General features: G+C 36.6%; 2 protein-coding genes across 2 annotated transcripts; one reads left to right on the forward strand and one right to left on the reverse strand.

Annotated features, from left to right (window-relative positions):
* Positions 1–11853: 11853 nt before the first annotated feature.
* On the reverse strand, positions 11854–14430 carry LOC107797747 (uncharacterized). The gene is made up of 5 exons (XM_016620672.2): positions 14298–14430; positions 14037–14197; positions 13870–13954; positions 13419–13625; positions 11854–12655 (listed from the first exon to the last, which is right to left on the reverse strand). Exons 1-5 carry the CDS (start codon positions 14389–14391, stop codon positions 12369–12371), a joined length of 834 nt encoding a protein of 277 aa, XP_016476158.1. The 5' UTR covers positions 14392–14430; the 3' UTR covers positions 11854–12368.
* A 5800-nt stretch (positions 14431–20230) lies between these two features.
* LOC142172580 (uncharacterized) lies at positions 20231–21310 on the forward strand. Its single transcript, XM_075236230.1, has one exon. The coding sequence runs from the start codon at positions 20231–20233 to the stop codon at positions 21308–21310; it is 1080 nt and encodes a 359-aa protein (XP_075092331.1).

Consider the following 21310-nt stretch of genomic DNA (forward strand, 5'->3'; position numbering starts at 1 on the left):
GACCCAGAGTATTTGTGCGGTTATAAAAGCTTCTCATTAATGGTAGAACTGGAAGTTTAAGCTAAATTATTTCAAATTTAGAAAGAGATCATTCTTTTTGGAACGAACCAAAAAGAAATAGAGATTCACATAAACTGGAACGGAGGGAGTATATATTATGTATCATGTAGAGCTGAGAATTTTTCATAATAATAAATCCACAAAATTACTACTCGTTTGTTTTAATAAATCCACAATTAATTCGATTCTTATTATATAAAATTTTAGCTTAACATTAGAACCTTTTTCAGTCGAGTGAGTGGCTTTTCGACTTTAATTGGATAGTTTAATCCATTCTGGTCACTACGTACAAAGAACGTCCTTTTAAAGATCAACACAGTCCTTAGGAAATCTTTCATTGTCAGAAGTAAATCTAAAGCAAAACATGTTTCATTCTAATGTTCAGTAACAAACATAGGAGTAACTATGATCTAGGTGTATCGGGAAAAATTGAGTTTACATATTAAAGTGGAATAAAGATGACGTATCAAGATACATAGACTAGTCAAAGAGTTACAGCTGGCAAAGAGACACGAGTTGCAATAGATACGAGCAAAGGCAAAGGAAGAGGCACGGGCAGATATTCAAAGGACTCGGCGCCCATATCTATTTAAGTCATTTAGGTCCAGGAATCAAGGGGAATGAATCTGACAATATATAAGAGTACAGATACAGTATTTAGTGAGCATTAAATACTGAATACGTTAGAAAATCTGTATTAAATACAATGATTGTGTAATGTAGCATTCAATGTCTTTAATTACTCAGAATAGCCTTATTATGACAAGGGCAAAACGCATATCTCCCAAATAGCTATAAAAGGGAGATAACTGATCAATTGTATGGACACGAAATACTATCTGAATATATTGATTTACTTATTTTTCTTCTGATTATATTATTGCTAGCCAAATTACTTTCTTTCATAAATTCTTTTGATTATCAGTAACCTGAGTTCTTCTAAATTAAAGTTTTGACCGAAATCCCATTTTTTGGTTAAACAAATTGGTTCCGTTACCGGGAATCTGATAATCTATTCTCTTTTAGCTTAACTTCTCTTGTTGTATCAACCATGTCGAACAACAATGACGACATTCAAGGAAACCGAGAAAACCAACAGGATCAGGGTAATCCACAGAATACTAACACCCTGGTCTCTTCTCCACGAGATTCTCCTCGGCGGTCTCGTGAAGGCACTCCTGAGGGATCTCATACGAATAGACACGCTCAATTTGAAAATGCTGAGGCTATCGATGGAGCTTTGCAAAAACTAATTGCTGCACAGGCCAATAAAGCTCCTGAGGCATGTGTTAACCAGTTACCTGCTGCAACACCCACACCCACTCTAAATAACAACACTTTGGAGAACCCTCGTTTCGGGCTTGTTAACTCAGGTAGCGGTGGAACTTCCAGTGAACCATAGGAGGGAGAACCAGGTAATTTAATCAATTCTGATTTACAAAATTTAGTACTAACATTGTAGAAACAGCTCAAGGAGCAAAGTGACCGCATAGAGCAAATACCCGGGGTGCCGCCCGTAATCAAAGGGGTAGATATGGATAAATATTCACAGCAAACCTGGAAACCAAGTGCTACTCCCCTACCAATTTCAAAGAAATTCAAAATGCCTGATATTCCAAAATATGATGGAACAGCAGACCCACGAGATCACGTGACTGCATTCACAATAGGCGTAAAAGGCAACGACTTGACTAAGCAGGAGATTGAATCAGTATTAGTCAAAAAATTCGGTGAAACATTCACCAAGGGAGCATTAACATGGTATTCTCTTTTACCCAAAAATTCTATAAATTCTTTTGCTGAGCTTGCAGATTCTTTAATCAAAGCACACTCGGGAGCTCAAAAAGTCGAAAAAAGAATGGAAGATATTTTCAAGATCAAGCAAGGGGACTCAGAATTGCTTAGAGAGTTCGTGGACAGATTCCAATGTGAAAGAATGACATTACCACGTGTACTAGATAATTGGGCATTTATAGCTTTCACAAGCAATTTGAATGAAAAAAGCTCAGAAGCTACGAGGCGACTCAAAGAAAGCCTTCGTGAATTCCCAACTACAACGTGGAATAACGTTTACAACAGGTATAGCACGAAGCTGAGGATAGAAGAAGATACTGTTCCACGACTTCAAAAAGAAGAAAAGGTAAGTTCGAGATGTGCGGAGACCGAAAAAAATCCGGTAAAAACAGGTACGAGCCATACATGGGACCTACGGGAAAAGACTCACGATAAAAGTAGGACAATCAAAGGTATGATCACAGATCAAGGAATAGAGAGTCAGGTTCTTCATCAAGATTTAGAAACGATCGAAATACCTATGAGTCACTAGATAATGATAGAAATTTGAATGCGAGATTTGGCGGTTATAGTTTCAACATGAGCACTTCCGAGCTCGTAGCTATTTTGAGGAGCATGGGAGATAAGGTATGATGGCCAAAAGAGATGAGATCGAATCCAAACAGGAGCAACCCTGATCATTGGTGCGAGTTTCATAATGACCATGGGCATAAAACGGCAGATTGTAGGTTTTTACAAAGTGAAGTTGATCATTTATTAAAACAAGGATATCTCACTGAGTTGTTCAGTGAGAAAGGTAAGTAAGCTTACATGAAGAACAGGCAGGAGCCCCCGAAGCCACCTTCTCCCATAAGAACCGTCAACGTTATAAGCGAAGGTGAAGACATCAATGGCATATCATACACTGCAGCTAACAAAATTTCCAAAGTTACAATCACCCAAGGGAAACGGGTGCGGCATGTCATAGAGGAAGAAAGCATTACATTTGATGATGCAGATGGCGTATTAACCCCTCATAACGATGCACTGGTAATATCTCTAATTGTACATGATACTAATGTAAAACGAGTTTTGATTGATCCAGGTAGTTTCGTGAACATTATTTTGCTAAGAGTATTACGTGATATGTAAGCAGAAGATAGAATAATACCAAAGGTGCATACTCTATCTAGATTTGACAATTCTAGTGTTGTGATGAACGGAGAGGTAACACTCACCACATTCGCAGAAGGAGTCGTCAAGGATACAAAGTTTCAAGTAGTAGATATGGAGATGGCTTACAATATGATCCTTGGGAGACCATGGATCCATGAAATGGATGTTGTTCCTTCAACCTTGCATCAAGTCATTAAATTTCCATCACCCTGGGAGTATGTCAAATTCATGGAGATCAACATACATCCAGGAGCATCAATTCTGTAGCAGATTCAAGTACGAAAAATGAAGGAAAATAGCAATCACAGAAGACAGTTAAGGACACCACAACACAAACCTCAACTGAACACGGACGAACAGATGTGGATTCAAGGCCTGACACCATTCAAGAACCAGAAGAAAATGAAAATATCAAAACAACAATTGAGGAATTGGAGCCTGTTGTGTTATTCGCTCAATGGCCTGATAAGAAAGTCTACGTAGGGCCAATCTTAGCCAAGGCATGAGAGGTGATGACTCTCAAATTAAATGAAGACCCACCATACCCTCCTGTCAAGCAAAAGAAAAGAAAGCAAGGAACTTTCAAGAATCAGGTGATTCAAGAAGAGGTTCAAAAATTGTTGAAGATTGAATCCATCCGCGAGGTAAAGTATCCTAATTGGTTAGCCAATACTGTTGTAGTTCCAAAGAAGAACGGTAAGTGGCGAGTTTGTGTAGATTACACAGACCTGAATAAAGCTTGCCCTAAAGATTCATTTCCCCTACCACATATAGATCAGCTGATTGATGCAACTGCAGGGCATGAACTATTAAGCTTTTTAGATGCATATTCAGGTTATAATCATATCAAAATGAATCCGGGAGATGAAGAAAAAACTTCATTTATAACAGACAGAGGGACTTACTATTATAAAGTAATGCCTTTTGGTCTCAAAAACGTTGTTGCAACATATCAGAGGCTGGTTACTAAAATATTTCAAGAACATTTGGGAAAAACCATGGAGGTTTATATAGATGATATGCTCGTTAAAACTCAGCATTCAAGAGATCACATATCACACATGTCTGATACTTTTCAAATTCTGCGCAAATTTAATATGAAGTTAAATCCTGAGAAATGTGCATTTGGTGTTGCGTCAGGTAAGTTTTTAGGGTTTCTTGTTTCTAACCATGGTATTGAAGTAAATCCCGCACAGATTAAGTCCATTGAAGAAATCCCTGATATGCTTTCAAGTAAAAAAGAAGTTCAGAGATTAATAGGAAGAAATGCAACCTTGGGAAGATTCATTTCCAAATCATCAGAAAAGTGCTTTAAATTCTTTTCAGCTCTTAAAAAGCAGGATTATTTTGAATGGAATGAGGAATGTCAGCAGGCACTCAGAAATTTGAAAACGTACTTATCAAATCCACCATTGCTGGCAAAACCAAAGGTTGAGGAAAGACTTCTTATTTACCTTGCTGTTTCTGAAGTAGCGGTAAGTGCTGTTTTAGTCCGAGAAGACCAAGGTAAACAATCTCCGATCTATTATGTTAGTAAATCTTTGTTAGATGCAGAGTCACGATATCCTCAATTGGAAAAGCTTGCACTTGCATTAATCATGACATCTAGGAAATTAAGACCTTACTTTCAGTGTCACCCTATTGCTGTAGTAACTGCTTATCCCTTACGTAATATATTGCATAAGCATGAGTTATCAGATAGATTGGATAAGTGGGCTATAAAATTAAGTGAATACGAAATTATATACCAACCTAGAACTGCTATAAAATCTCAAGTGTTAGCTGATTTCATGGCTGATTTTAGCCAAGGGATGCAATTAGAAGCAGATAAAGAATTACAGGTGTTCAATGGAGCTAACCCAGGAACTTGGACTTTATTCACTAATGGTTCATCTAACGTAAAAGGTGCAGGTTTGGGGATCGTATTGGTACCACCTACGGGTGAAATCATTTGACAAGCTATCAAATGCCATTCTATAACTAACAATGAGGCGGAATATGAGGCTATGATTGCAGGTTTAGAAGTGGCACGAGAACTCGGCATAAATTAGATTACAATCAAAAGCGATTCACAACTCGTAGTCAATCAAATGTTGAGGACTTATACGGCCAGGGAAGTAAGGATGCAACAATACTTAGCGAAGGTACGGGATTTGATAAAACAATTTCAAACCTGGAAAGTAACATTAATACCAAGGGATGAAAATGTTGAAGCTGACGCCCTAGCTAATCTTGCATCTGCGGCAGATGTGTCAAGCAATGAAAATGCTTCAGTTATTCATTTGTTTCATTCAGTTCTCGACCTCGATAAGAATGAGGTAAATTTTAATAACTTAACTTAGGATTGGAGGAACGAGATTGTTGCTTTTTTGCAGTATGGTACCGTCCCTGAAGATAAAAGAAAAGCTCATGCGCTTCGAAAAAAGGCTGCTCGGTATTGCTTAAAGCAAGGCAATCTTTACCGAAAAATGTTCGGTGGTCCCTTAGCAAGATGCCTCGGACCTTCTAAAACGGAGTACGTAATGAGGGAAATACACGAGGGGAATTGTGGGAATCACGCAGGCGGAAGATCATTGGTAAGAACCCAAATTAGGGCAGGGTATTATTGGCCTAAATGGAAGAAGAAGCAGAGAGTTTCATGGCTAAGTGCGATAAATGTCAAAGGTACGGTAACAATATGCATAGACATGCGGAGTTACTACATCCGGTCATTGCACCGTGGCCATTTATGAAATGGAGAATGGATATCGTGGGTCCATTACTACAAGTAAAAGGACAGGTAAACTTTTTGCTCGTACTCACTGATTATTTTACTAAATGGGTAGAGGCAGGGGCATTCAAATAGGTGCGAGAAAAGGAAGTGAAAGATTTACATTTGGCAGAATATCATATGCCGATTCGGTGTACCAAAAGAGATCATGTGCGATAATGTCCCTCCGTTTATAGGAGCTCAAATCACGGAATTCTTTTAAAGTTCGCAGATTAAAAGGATCGCGTCTACGCCTTATCATCCGGTGGGTAATGGGCAAGCAGAATCAACAAATAAAGTCATTATCAACAATTTGAAGAAGCGTTTAGATGAATCAAAAGGTAATTGGCCAGAAATGTTACCTGGTGTTTTATGGGCATATCGCACAACCGCAAAAAACAAGCACAGGAGAAACACCATTTTCGTTGGTTTATGGAGCAGAAGATTTAATTCCCGTTGAGATAGGAGAGCCAAGTACGAGGTTTACGCAGGCAACAGAAGAGTCTAATGACGAAGAAATGCGTGTAAATCTTGATTTACTTGAAGAAAGATGGGAAGCTGCATTAATAAAAATGGCAGCACAGAAGCAAGTCATAGAACGGTACTACAACTGAAGAGCACACCTTAGATTCTTCAAAATTGGGGACTTCGTGCTCAAAAAGGTTTTCCAATCTACGAAGGCAGCTAATGCGGGTAAATTAAGTCCAACATGGAAGGGAACCTATAGAATTCATGATATTGCAGGTAAAGGAGCATATGAACCGGAAACAATGGATGGAAAAATACTACCTTCACATTGGAATGTTGTTCATTTGAAGAGATACTACTTCTAAGGAATACCCACGGTCAGGTATCTATGTTTTAAAATTCTATTTTCGAATTGTTAAAATTTTACTAATGATTTTAGATGATAGGCAAAAAGCTAGCCCGTACTAAATGATGAGCCACGACCTGCAAGGCACGTGGAATATATTAAACTTCCCGGCCCAGGGTTACAAATATTCTGATAGAAATTCAAAACAGGTTAAGCAGTCTTCATCTATAATCGCACCTCCAAGTCCCGTATGTTTTTCCTTTTTCAAGGAAAGGACCAAATGAGAGGAATAATCAAGTGCTCGAAGCTTCATACTTCAACACTCAAACACTTGAGGGACTACATAATATACACAGAGCATGTGTGTAAAGAAGGCAAAGAAGTCAAGTGCAGAGTAAAAGTCACGAAGTCACGAACTAAGGCCAAAGAAAACCTTACTATAGTTAGGGTAAAGGGTACGTACTGAAACGGGTTATAAATAAAAACCTCGTGTTTATTATTTTTACTTTTTTAAAGAAAAAAAAAGAAATTGATCTGAGTGTAAATAAAAACCTTATCGTCACTTTGAAGGTATTCCCCTTCTCTTTTTTCTTTTTCTATCTTTGAGGATTCTTATTTCCTTTTCCCCTTTTTAGGCCAACCTTATCGGCACAGAGATGATGAAAAGAGTTGCCCACTCAGATCAATTAGTGCGTGATGGCAAAGAAGTCAAGTGCAGAGTAAAAGTCACGAAGTCACGAACTAAGGCCAAAGAAAACCTTACTATAGTTAGGGTAAAGACTATGTACTGAAACGGGTTATAAATAAAAACCTCGTGTTTATTATTTTTACTTTTTTAAATCTGTTACAAGAAAAACAGTTACGAGAAAGTTATAGATGTAATTCAAATACATGTAAAGTGTTATTCAAAACTAGACAAGGTTCAAATTAAAACTTGTCAAAGTTATTTCAAAGAAACATGTGTGTTCCTATTTCTTTTATCGTATGTTAAACACCATTATGAATTTGAGACGGCTTCTTCATTAAATGTCGAATATAAAAGGGCCCTCTTTTATAAAACTTATGTTTAAATTAATTAGTCATAAGTTTAACAGAAGCATTTTTGAAGAATAAAAATGCAAATTATTCTGTAAGTCCTTAGAAATAAAGGCAAGAATAAAGTAAACAGAAGTTCAAGATAATAACAAGAAAACTTCTTAATATTTTAAAAAAAAACTTAAGACTAAGTACGTACTTAGTTGTAAAGCTACGAATTATTTATATAAATTGCCCCATGAAAAGGTCTGGGGACTTGCATTTCCAAAATAAACCCTCAAATGAAACCAAGGGTTTGATCACAATTTTCCAAATAAAACAAAAACAAAGATATTCAAACAACTAAAGCTGGTCACTGAGAAGTTGAAGGTACTGAAGCAGGAGTATCAATAGTTGCGGGATCAACTTGACTTGCAGCAACAGGCTCGACTGGGCTTGAAATAGTTGGGACCCGTATCGACTTCAACATTCACGGAAGCTTCGGCCACGGGAGAAGGAAAATCTTGAGTTTGCTGGCTTTCTCAATAGTTTCATTGATATTAGCCAACTCAGATTCCAAGTTGAAATTTTCTTGGCCAGCTTCAATTAGGGTATCACGGCGTGAATTCAAAAATGCCCAACTTACTTCAATAGCAGATTTATATTCAAGGATCTCATAATCCCTTTCCTAGTCAGCTATCTCGTTCTTTAACTTCTCATTTTCAGCCAAGGCAGATGTGTAAGAAGTCTGGAGAGAGGAATGGGAGCTTTCTAAAGAACGCACCTTATCAGAAGAAGCTCGAAGGTCTTCTTGTGCCTGAGTCAAATTTTGTACGAGCTCCCTAGCGTAAGCTTCTTTTTTACTCAAAAGAGCCTTCAACTCTCTGATTTCTTCACTAGCCTTGGACAGCTGCTCTGAGAAGGAAGTTTCAAGGCGAGTTCTTTCTTTATCGGCTTGGCTTGAGGAAGCCTTTTCAACCGCCAACTCTGAAGTCAAAGCCCATACCTGCTGCTCCAAGGTACTCTTACTCTCTTGTAAATACTCCACATCAATTTTCAAGCTTTCAAACTGTTCCCTCCAATTGCACGCCTCTAACTGAGAATCACACACTAATTGATCTGAGTGGGCAACTCTTTTCATCATCTCTGTGCCGATAAGGTTGGCCTAAAAAAGGGAAAAGGAAATAAGAATCCTCAAAGATAGAAAAAGAAAAAAGAGAAGGGGAATACCTTCAAAGTAGCATGCACAATATCGTTCATCAGGGTCAAGGAGCTATGGCTCTCTAGCTTAGCTTTCTCAATTGGGCCAATTAAAGGCTCTAGCCATACATCCGCTTGACCTGATTTCCTTAAGAGACTGCCCTCAGCAGGGACTTCAATGACTACTCGCCTCATAGCAACACTCCTACTTGAGGAACCAACTTCAGTGCGATGAATGTATGGAGGAGGAATTGTCGAAGGAGGAACAGAAGAGGTGGAAAAAATAGTCTGGGAAGGAACAGAAACAATCGAGACTGGCAAAGAATGAGTTACAGACACGGGTGTCGAAAAAGAAGCCAAGGGTACTTCATCTAAAATAGGGCCTAAACCTTCACTACCAAACCCGCTAATAAAAAGCTGCTCAACAGAGTCATGAGCAGCAGCGGGAGAAACGTCATTATCAAGAATCAGTACCGGAGTCTCAGCAGACTCGGTAAGAGGAACAGAACGACGGGGGGATACCTCTGCTTCATCATCAGAAATGATGCGTCTTCGAGCTCGTGGACTTGTCACCAAAGAGCCCCCGTCTTCCTCCTCTTCAGAGTTTTGTTCCTCAACGACAACAACTTTTCTTATTGTAGAAGAACCCAAGATTATTTCTTGAGCCCTTTCCAAAGAGATGCGGGAAGCCGCAACTGCCTCGGCAGTGATTCCACGAATAGCAAATCCTGATAAAAAGATGGATTGAAATTAGTGCAATAAAAAAATACACGAAAAGATGAAATAAAATAAAAGCTCTTACCATGAATTTTTACTTTCCAACCAAAACGGTTAGAAAGTGTCTTCCAAGACCTACCATCCATTGGTGTGGTCCTCAATAATTTGTCTACCCAATCACAAAAATTGGGAACGTCTTCTACAACTCCCATGGTTGCTAAAAAAAAGCAAAATTAGAAAAGTTGACAAACTTGAAGAAAAAAGGTACGAGAAAGTTAAAAAGTCTTACGTGCAAAATTCCACTTCTCAGGGAAGGGAACATTATCATCACCCACTAAACAACAGTGGGGGTAGCAACAAACCTAGCATATCAGCCACGGTCTTTGTCATCCTCAGGGCTCACCAAAACTCTCTTGCTCCTGGCTACTAGTGTGAAAACACCATTGCGGAAGAGTCTAGGGGAGTAAAGGTGATTTAAATGAGGGAAAGTAAAGGGAACACCGACTGTGTTGGTCAAATGCCTCAAACAGGAAACAACCCTCCATATGATTGGGCCAATTTGACCCAAACAAACATCGAAGAAATGACAGAACTCAAGAATAACTGGGTCAATAGATGGTCTAAACCCTAAAGTGAAAGGGTATGTATAAACAAAAGCAAACCCAGTTATGTAAGAGGTGATTCTTTAATTTGGACTAGGGATAATAATAGGAAAATCACTACTCCAACGACAGTCTCTACGAACTACAGAAATCAAACCTTCTGTAATTTGAGTGGGATAAATATCAGCACGATCTAAACCAGAGACTTGGTTCCTAAGAGATTCTCTGTCATGATAAAAAGATAGTTCCATAGGAACTATCTCCTCTGCTGTAGGCTCACGGAGAGGTTCAGAAGGTTCCTTATCTCTTGAAGAAGATTTTTATGAAAGTGAACCCCTAGTTCTAGAAGAAGGGCCAGAACTAGGTAAAGGAGTGGAAGAACTGTGAACAGAACCTAAATTACGAAGCCTACCTCCCCTTCTGCTTCTAATGGAGACATTTTGGAAGGTATCAACTATAGGAACCTTTCTAGGGTTAGAATTTGAAGAAGACATGATGAAGAAGGATGATACGATGAAGAAGCAAACAGGGATTTGAGAGATTGAATATTCAGTAAATTTTATGTGGAAAAGACAAAGAAAGAAGTTATATTTATATTGATAAGCGATCGCCGAAGGAAAAAGTGCAATGATGAAAGTACCATAATAATGATAACTGACGCTTCGTGAATTGTGGAGCCATGAAAAAGCCTTTAAAAGGGCTACAAAATTGCAGAACTAATAAAAAGGTGACACGTGTGAAGAGCATTAAATAGAAGTGACAATTAAAGTGTCAATTTTGTCATAGTATTAATGCCGACAAAAATTCTCATTTAAATGAAATTCACTTCCCAAATATTCAATTGATGAATAAATGGCAAATGGGGGGACTATCTGTATTGGGAAAAATTGAGTTTACATATTAAAGTGGAATAAAGATGACGTGTCAAGACACGTAGACTAGTCAAAGAGTTACAGCTGGCAAAGAGACACGAGTTGCAACAGATACGAGCAAAGGCAAAGGAAGAGGCACAGACAGATATTCAAAGGACTCGGCGCCCGTATCTATTTAAGTCATTTAGGTCCAGGAATCAAGGGGAATGAATCTGATAATATATGATAGTACAGATACAGTATTTAGTGAGCATTAAATACTGAATACGTTAGAAAATCTGTATTAAATACAATGATTGTGTAACGTAGCATTCAATGTTTTTAATTACTCATAATAGCCTTATTATGACAAGGGCAAAACACATATCTCCCAAATAGCTATAAAAGGGAGATACCTGATCAATTGTATGGACACGAAATACTATCTGAATATATTGATTTACTTGTTTTTCTTCTGATTATATTGTTGCTAGCCAAATTACTTTCTTTCATAAATTCTTTTGATTATCAGTAACCCGAGTTCTTCTAAATTAAAGTTTTGACCGAAATTCCATTTTTTGGTTAAACACTATAAGTGTTCATGGTTCAGTTTGTATCGGGTTTTCCCTAAAAAACCAAACCAAGTAAGTCGATTTTTCAAATATTAGAACCAAACCAAACCAATTAAGTCGTTTTTTTCTCGATTCAATTTATGTTGGTTTTTTGATTTTTTCGGTTATTTGTCGATTTTTTTTCTTAAATATAAGACATACACTACCAAACACATATTTCGGTGATCACATTTTTAACGTAACACTATCAAATCAATTGCCCTTTGAGAAATTTATTATTTACCAAGATATATCGATGGTAATTGAATTAAATAGTGATGAATAATTTAAGGACTCAATTAAAAATATAATATTTTAACATGAAATAGATTCTTACACTTAACAAAAAAAACTACCAATCAAACTAGTATTTTTAACATGAAATAGATTCTTACACTTAACAAAAGAAAACTACCAATCAAACTAGAATGTAAAGGTAAAGAACTGTACTAAAAGTGCAAACGATTAACATTTAAAATAGCTACTCCTATATTCGGTTTGGTTCGGTTTTGTTTTGATTAAAACCAAAACCAAACCAAAAAGTATCGATTTTTTTGGTCGGTTTGGTTTGGTTTTCGGTTTGGTTTGGTTCGATTTTTCGGATTTTTATGAACATCCCTGATCTATACATCCACTTAATTACCTCCGTATCTATACATTTCACATAAACTTGCTTTTTACCCCCTTGAAAGAAAATTAACTACACATTCTCCTCCTAAATTCTGAATTACCTACTCACACCCCTCCTCTAGAAAAAATTTCTTAAAAATTTGACAAGTCAATCCTAGGTCCTCTATTTGCTCAACCTCGAGTCCTTATAATTGTGATTGTCCCTCTCCCTTGGGTATGAATTTTAGTGAGTGCCACCACAGTCTTGCCGGACAACCCCGGTCCGGTCGGAGATACTGTTGGCCGACAGGCGAAATCTCCGACCGGATGCCTTACTGGTCGGGTCGGCCTCATCAGAATTCTCTCGTTGATGTCGTTTAACGTCACGTCCCCTTCCTGTCCTCCTGGCTTCACTACGCCAAATGGATACACCACTTTTGCTGTCATCCTTTTCTTTGATCTCTTTTGATCACTTCCTCCTTCAAATAATTAAGAAAATAACTTATTAGACTATGGTAACCTAACAACTTTATAATTTGAAAAAAAATTATACTCCGTAATTAATGGCGCTACAGTTACGAATATAATTCAAATACCAAAATTATAAATTAGTTAATGTTGGACTATGGTCAATGGCTTTTGGTAACGTAAGGCTATAAAAAATGTGAAACCAGTACAGATCACGAGACTGCATAGATATAACTTTGAGGAACGCCATACTTGTACTATTTTTTCCTCAATTTTTGGGCTATCTTACACAGAAACAACGGCAACAGAATACATAGTTTGAAAAAAAAACAGAACAGCTAGTGCAAATCTGTTATCCTTTGTTGAGGTAGAGGGGGATTTAAAATTGGTTAGTGAAAATTTGATAATAAACAAATTAATAAAGTTCAAATTTTGAAATTGGCCAACGGTATGTCATGTTGTTCAACATTTCTTGAAAACCGATAGCAAAAGTAATCGATATGCATGACCCTGCCGTCATAAAAATAAAAGTTGCAGTCCACAAAATAAAGAGAAAGAAAAACAGCCACACAAACAAAAGGCGAATTTAAGGCGTAGAGTCGGTGAGTCCAGAATGATTGAGCTTGCTCTTATTAGACATACATTTTAAACTTTTTTTTGTATATATATATAATTTGAGACGAAAGTAATTAATTTAATTCAACCAACACGACACCGCCTAAATTACGTAAAGCCCCCAAGAGGAGGATTAGAAGTAGAGAGAGAGAGAGTTACCAGTAGGAAAACTTGGGTGCATGGTATATTGTGGTAGGGCTTCTTTATCAGAATTGGAGTGTTGAGTGTTGACTTTTTGATGATGAGATGATGCTGAAGAATAATAGTTAGTTTCATGAGAAGCTGAGATGGCTTCCTCCTCTGTTCTTTTCACATCTGTTGTAATATTGGAATATTCCTCACTCATTTTGCTCATAGGAGGATCCCCTGTCATTAATAACACCATGCACACAATAAATCATTATCAATTTTATTGCTTCCCTTATCATAACAGAAATCTCGTCTTTTAATTTCAATTTAATATGTAAATTATAACGGCTGTTACTAATCATTACCCAATAGTAATAACTGCATTTTATTGAATTATATGGAAAATTGCTTCAGCCTTTTAAAACAATTGAATTCAATTCCATTTCTATAGTGAGAAGAAAAAGGGAAGAATTGAAATTACCCGAAAAGCTATCACACTTAGTTATCTGGCTAAAGGAATCATAATCCTCAGAAAATTGTTGGTCCATGTTGGAACTCCACAAATTCTGCACATAAATAAGAAAACATTGAACTGCAATGTTTCCAAGTAAAAATTAAAGATTCAGACAATGTAATTCTCCAATATACCTTTATGGAATTGTTTGAATCTTTAGTTTGATAATTCTCATTATCATCAAACAATAACAAACGTCTTCTTTTAGAACTGAATTTGAATAAAGCATCTTGAAGATAGCCACTGGAGAAGTCAGAATCAAGATTGGACAGAAATGGTGGAGTGTTTTCCATAACTATATATACCAACAAAAACAGTAACATTTGTAGGTTAATATAAGAAAATGAGAAGAAGAAGAAATTAAAGAGTGAAAAGTAATTAAGTAGAGTTTTTACATGGAGTGTTGAAAACTTGAAGGTCATGGAAATCCCAACCTCCTAGGGAAGAGCAGCTAGTGTTGCTGTAAGCAATGGAGTGAAGGTCACCCATTTTACTTACCTTTGATAATTTTTTTGTGATGGAGAAGTGTAGTATTACCCCCAATGTGTCATCCTAGCTACTATATTTAAGTAGAGACAAAATATATGGCCCACCAAAATAAAGCAAGGTGAAAAACGAAAAAAAAATATTTGCTGGAATTCTTAAATGGGGAATCTAAAGTTTCAAAACAAGATTTTGGGCTTACGTTTTTCAAAACTTGTCACAACAACAACAATACATAGAATTTCTCAAATCCAGTATTTTAAAAGGCAACCCCCAAGGCGAGCCCGGGGCGAGGTGTACCAAAAATGCCTTACGCGATGGTGTGGGGCGAAAGTCTCAAGAGGCGTGCGCCCAACAATTTAGGGGGTACGCCCGGAAGTTTGAGATACGTTTTTATAGTGAGCGTAAGCTTCAAAGAGTTTTTCCAAATTAAAACAAAATGTGTTGAATAAGTTCTTCTTGTAATACCCAAATTTTCAAAAGTCAGCTTGTAATTACTCAAAACTTTTAAAAAGGAACTGAAATGTATTAAATTTAAAAGTCAAGACTTTTTTTTATTGATTGAAGTCCAAGCATCCTTAGAGATGCTTGGAGACAAAAAGTGTGTCGGTTCCCTATATTATAGCGATTAAGGACATATATGATGTGGCTAAGACTCGGGTTAGGATAGTAGGATGCGACTCTATGCATTTTCCGGTTGTAATGGGGTTACACCAAGATTTTTCGCTCAGTCTGTTCTTATTCGCCCTAGTGATGGATGCGTTAACACAGTATATTCAAGGGGAGGTGACATGGTGCATCTTATTCGCCGATGACATGGTTCTGATTGATGAGTCGCGAGCCGGTATTAACGAAAGGTTGGAGGTTTGGAGACAAGCTTTTAAGTCTAAGGGCTTCAAGCTGAGCAGGACGAAGACGAAATCCCTGGAGTGAAAGTTCAGCGCTGAGCCGAGGGAAGTGGGCGTGGATGTGAGGCTTGAATCATAGGTCATCCCAAGTAGAGGCAGCTTCAAGTACCTTGGGTCGGTTATCCAGGGAGAAAGGGAGGTCGACGAGGATGTCATACACCTATTAGGGTAGGATGGATGAAATGGAGTTTAGCATATGGATTCATGTGTGACAAGAGAGTGTCACTGAAACTCAAAGGTCAGTTCTATAAAGCGGTGGTTAGATCGGCGATGATGTATGAGGCTGAGTGTTGGCCTATTAAGAACTCACATATCCAGAAGATAAAAGTAGCAGAAATGAGGATGTTGAGGTGGATGTGCGGGCACACTAGGGTGTATAAGATTAGGAATGATGTTATTCGGGAGAAGGTGCATGTGGCTCCCATTGATGACAAGATGCGGGAAGCGAGGCTCAGATGTTTCGGGCATGTTCAGAGGAGAAGCCCAGATGCTCTGGTAAGGAGGTGTGAGCGGCTAGTTGTGGAGGGCACGAGAAGAGATAGAGGATGACCTAAGAAGTATTTGGGAGCGGTGATCAGGTAGGATATGGCGAGGTTTCAGATTTCAAAGGACATGACACTTGATAGGAAGATGTGGAGGTCGAGTATTAGGGTTGTAGGTTAGGAAGTAGTTGAGTCTTGCCTTACTTTGTACCTTTATGAGACTAGTCTGGTAGGGTTTTTGTCTAAGATAGCTAGTGGCAATGTTGTGTCGTACTATTTCGCTTTTCAGTGCAGCACATATTTACTATCTATCGCTTTTGCTTTGCATCTTTCTTCTGAATTTCATGTTGTTCCTATTTTTCCTATGATTTCTGTGGTGATACTAATATTGTCTCCTTTTATCTGAGCCGAGGGTCTTTTCGGAAACAGTCTCTCTACTCCTTCGGGGTAGGGGTAAGGTCTGCGTACACACTATCCTCCCTAGACCCCACTAGTGAGGTTTGACTGGGTTGTTGTTGTTGTCCTATTTCTTTATCTTGTCTGCTAATATCTCCCAAAAACAACGAATATTCAATTTTTTCATTTAAAAATTCAAAGAGAACTCAATTCTCCTGCATAGCAACAAGTTCAAAGTTCAAATTGAAGGTTAATCATTATTTTTGTTCCTCCATGTAAAAAAATTATTATTTTCGACTCATGTTACATGTGCTTGTAGGTAGCGTATAATATATATTTTTTTTACTAGTTTTTTAATGGGGATGGAGCACATATAAAGTGTGTGTGTATGTATATATAGAGAGAGAGAGAAAGAGTTTTCTTCAATTTTTATGCAATTTTACCTTTTTATAAATATTTACCATAATTATATTATTTTATAAAATATTAAAAATTAAATACCCATGGGGCTTACGCCCCGTGCCTCGGAACTTACGCCTCGCTGAGGCATATGTAAAACGTCTCGTCTTACGCTCACACTTTTTAAAATACTTTTGAAATCTAAGACAAGATACTTATTAGATTGGGTTTACACTTATTCCATCTAATAGAACGATTTCGTCGTATTCATATTAATATCAAACCAAGCCATTTCATGAATAAAATGTGACCAATTGATCAACGAACAGATAAGTTATTATAAATAAGATTTTATTGTTGCATCAAAAGAGATAAATATTGACTAATCCGGTAGACATTGAAATTTGATAAAATTAAATTGTTGAATATTTAAAAAATGAGATTATTTAGGAATACACATTGAATATTGAGATAACGTATTAAATTTTAATAGTAAATCCATAATAATAAAAAAAATTATTTGTGATTATTCCACAAGAACTGAAAATATCTTAACCAACATGAATCGGGATCAGCTGTATGATATTTTCAAAACTTGTGATATGAAGAAAAATTATTACTTTATAAGGGATGAATAGTTGAATACTCAGATACTCTTGTCGAAATATAGGAATTATTTTGTATGAACTTTATTATTCCTTATTCTAGACATTTGAAAAAATTCCCCGAAATTTGTCTCCAGTGTTTTAATTGTCCTCTAAATAATATAGGCTTGGGAATTCATCTTAAAATCATAGAGGTCAGTACCATAGCAGATTGTTAATTAGTCCGCAAAATTAGCCTCCATGTTACATTAGGAGTAGGGGTGTCAATGGTTCGGTTCGGCCGGTTATTTTATAAAATTTGTATCATACCAATATTTTGGTTATTCTATTATGTATAACCAAAATTAGACTTTTCGAAACCGTCCCAATCATGTCGGTTTCTCTTCGGTATCGGTACGGTTCGGTTAATTTTCGGTATTTTTTTAATATTATATAAAATTCACTAGTAGAAGTAGAATTGCAATAACATACGTTCTTTTATAGAACTTAGCAAAACTCTCTAGACATTTTTAATGTTTAAATGGTGATGAATTAAAAAAAAAAGATGGCTAGAGTATAGATCCATCAACTATTCTACAACAGTGTAAAAGAAATCAAACAAAGGCAAAGAAAATATTAATCACATGAGTTGAAAGATATACCAAGCTGGGACTCAAGAATAAAGTCAATCGAAGATTAAATATTCAAAAAGATAAATCTAAATTATAAGAAAGGAAACATATTCAATACATTGTAGTTTGCTACTCATAATCGCTAGAATACTTTGTGTCTTGCTAATAAAGATACTTGAAATAACTTAGTTTAAGTAGAAGTAGCGTAATAGGTTTTAGAAATTAGTATTTTGAGTTTAATTACTTGTTGGCTTGTAATAGTTTTTATAAGTCCAAGGCTCAAGAAAAATTTAATGCATTATTATTTTTAAACTTACTAAATAAATATAATTTCTACATGTAAAATTTATTCGGTACGGTTCAGTATTTTTTCGGTTTATTTTTATAAAATAAAAAACCTACCCTAATTATCGGTGTGGTTATATATTTATATAAAAATCTACGGTTTCTTAAAAAGAAACCTAAAAAATCGGTTCGGTGTGGTACGGTTCGGTCAGTTTAGTCGGTTTTCGAATATCCATTGACACCTCTAATTGGGAGTTTAATCTCTTTTTTTCCTCTCCTCTCTTTATTTATTATTCCCTCCGGTTTACGATAAGTGACCAATTTGTTTTTTTTATTTTGGTTCGACATAAGTGTCTTTTTATATAATCAAGAAAATATTCAATTTATTTTTCCAAAATTACTCTTATGTACGTCCCTAAAAAGTTATTTACTCGTCATATTTGAGAAGAGAAATAAATGCTATTATAACTATGATGCAACATTTAATGAAGGGTAATTTAGTCACACTAACTATTTTCGTCTAGAATTTAATATTTTTTAATGAGTGCCCAATTGTGGATTGAAGGGAGTAGTAAAGTTTATGCTTCATTCAGAAATTCGAAACAAACTTTTTAAAACATTGGGGAATTGAGAGAGGAGTAAAGGAAGGAAGGAAGGAAGAAAAGCAAATAAAGTGATAGTGCGATGATTTTAGAAGTAATCAGTCAACGGGCAGCAAGTAAGGAAAATTCAAAGAAAGAAAAAGGAATAGATTTTGTTTTCTTGGGATTCGTTAAATGGTCACCTTTTAATATTTTTGCATGATTTAATAAGTGAGTGTGGGGGGGACTAAATAATTGCAGTGCTTATGATATCATTTTGCTGGCTACTATTAAGGCAATGCATGAAGTTACCAGACAACAAAAATTCAAATTCAGCTTTTCCCCTTTTTTTGCTTTTCCTTTCTTTTGCTTTTTTTTTCTCTGTTCAAGTTTTCTTTCCTAAAATCCAATGGATAAGAACTGGTGTAATAAATTAATGAATAATGAGTGTCCAAATTCGCTAAGAGAACGGACTATGGTTTACGTATATGATATTTGTTTACCCTTAAAATTGGATAACAATTAAACTTATAAAGTGATTTTAAGGACACGTGATTTCACTTAATATCAATTGATAAATATAAAAATTAGTAATAGAAATTAACAATAAGATAAAACAAACCGGTGTTGGAACGTAATTCCGCCCTCGAACTAGTCGAAACCAAAAAAGTTAAGAAATAAGCAAGTTGATGAACAAGAATATAAGGTGAAGAGAAAGTGTTATATTGCTTTGATATGTGTGTATCCAAATCCAAGTGCCTTACAAACGATTGGAATTCCTCTTTATATAGTAGATGAAATCTAATTATGGTATAACTCTAACTACAGAAGGAATTATGATTAGCTAATTAACCGCCCTTGATTTGATCTGTTTCAAGATTTTCGCCATGATATTCGATCAGTCACGGATATTGTTGAGATAGGCTGACTTAGTGTGGCTCAGGCCCAAATCTTATTTATGTGTTGTATATCAGATTAGGCCCAATTACTTAGTTAGTCAGCTTTTATTTTCTTTACATATATATATATATATAGGGGACCGGTTTTGTAATAGTTAGATTTCAGATTTTACACACTCATTTTCTTGTTATCAGTCAATAAGAAAAGTTCTCAAACCTTCTCTCCATTTTCTCTTTAACTTTAGCTTCTTCTTCATCGAATCTATAAGAGTGATGAACATTAACATGGTATCAGAGCACAGATCCGTGTTCATCTGGTGTCACACTTCCGACCGATTCTACCCTTGCCGATTTTCGTTGAGTTTTTTCGAAGTCTAGTAGTGTTCGTCGATTCTGCAATAATTTTCGGTTGATTCTTCTGTATCCGATGGGTTTTCTTCGCGTGATGGAATTTTTTGGTGTTGAATCTGAAGGTTTGGTCGACATTCTTCAGATTTTGACCGCTTGTTCGAGCTAGGGATTTGAGCTAGGTTTTCTCCCTCGTTTTTCCTTATTTCTGAAGGCCGTTCTCTTTTCGGTTGCGAAAGAGGCTGGTATACCTATTCTATTCTCTTTTATTCCGGTGATATAATTGTTGGTATTCTCATTATTTTAGCTGTTTTTTTACTTTGTTGCCAATATGACAAATGGTAATTCTGATTCCACTCAAACCACTATATCTCCTTCTGGTTCGCGTACTGTGTTTCATGAAGACGATTATACTCATCCCTGTCACCTATATGTTCACCCTTCTGATGTGCTTGGAACTTCTCTGGTCTCCACTCCCTTTGATGGAACATGTTATGGTAGCTGGAGACGTACTGTGTTAGTTGCTTTGTCTATTAGAAATAAAACTGATTTTATAACTGGTGCTACTAGGAGACCTCCTGATGGGTCACCCTTAGCTAGACAATGGCAAAGGTGCAATGATCTTGTAATATCCTGGCTGGTAAACTCGTTGTCTAAAGACATTGCTCGAAGTGTAGAATATTTTGAATTTGCTAAAGATATATGGAATGAACTAGAAGAGAGATATGGTAAAGCTGATGGGGCCAGGGTTTTTGAGTTAAAGAAGGAACTGGCCCATATCTCTCAAGGGTCATTTGATATAGCATCCTACTTCAATAAGATAAAACAATTGTGGGATGAAATTTACTCCATCTCAGCGGCAGGAGTTTGTACTTGTGGGGCCAAATCAGCTGAGGATGAGGAACAAAGAACTTATCAATTCCTCATGGGTCTAAATGAAACTTATGTTCAAACCAGGAGTAATATCTTAATGATGAAGCCTCTTCCTTTTGTTGGTACAGTATACAGTATTCTTTTGTCTGATGAAAAACAGAGGCAGGTATCTGTTGGAACTCAGTTTCCCTCTAATTCTGCCTCCTTCACTGCTGGTGTGTTGAATCCTACACCAACTCACAATGTTGCTATGTCAAAGCCTAATTTCTCCTTCAAGGTTTCTTTTGAGTCTACTAGGTCTTATGGGATGTGCAAATATTGCAAAAAACCTGGTCACAACATTGACAGGTGCTATAAACTGCATGGTTTTCCTCCCAATTTCAGACCTACAAAGAATTTGGGGCCCAAAAGATCAGCTGCTCATGTTGAGCTTGACTCCAACACAATGCCTGATATTCCTACTATGGAGTGTGGTGCTGATGTGTCTCAGTCTCAATGTCAGTCTTCCTTTGCAGTACCTGGCCTTACCAAGGACTAG

This window comes from Nicotiana tabacum, chromosome 18 (assembly GCF_000715075.1).
Source record: "Nicotiana tabacum cultivar K326 chromosome 18, ASM71507v2, whole genome shotgun sequence".
Classification (NCBI taxonomy): Eukaryota; Viridiplantae; Streptophyta; class Magnoliopsida; order Solanales; family Solanaceae; genus Nicotiana; species Nicotiana tabacum.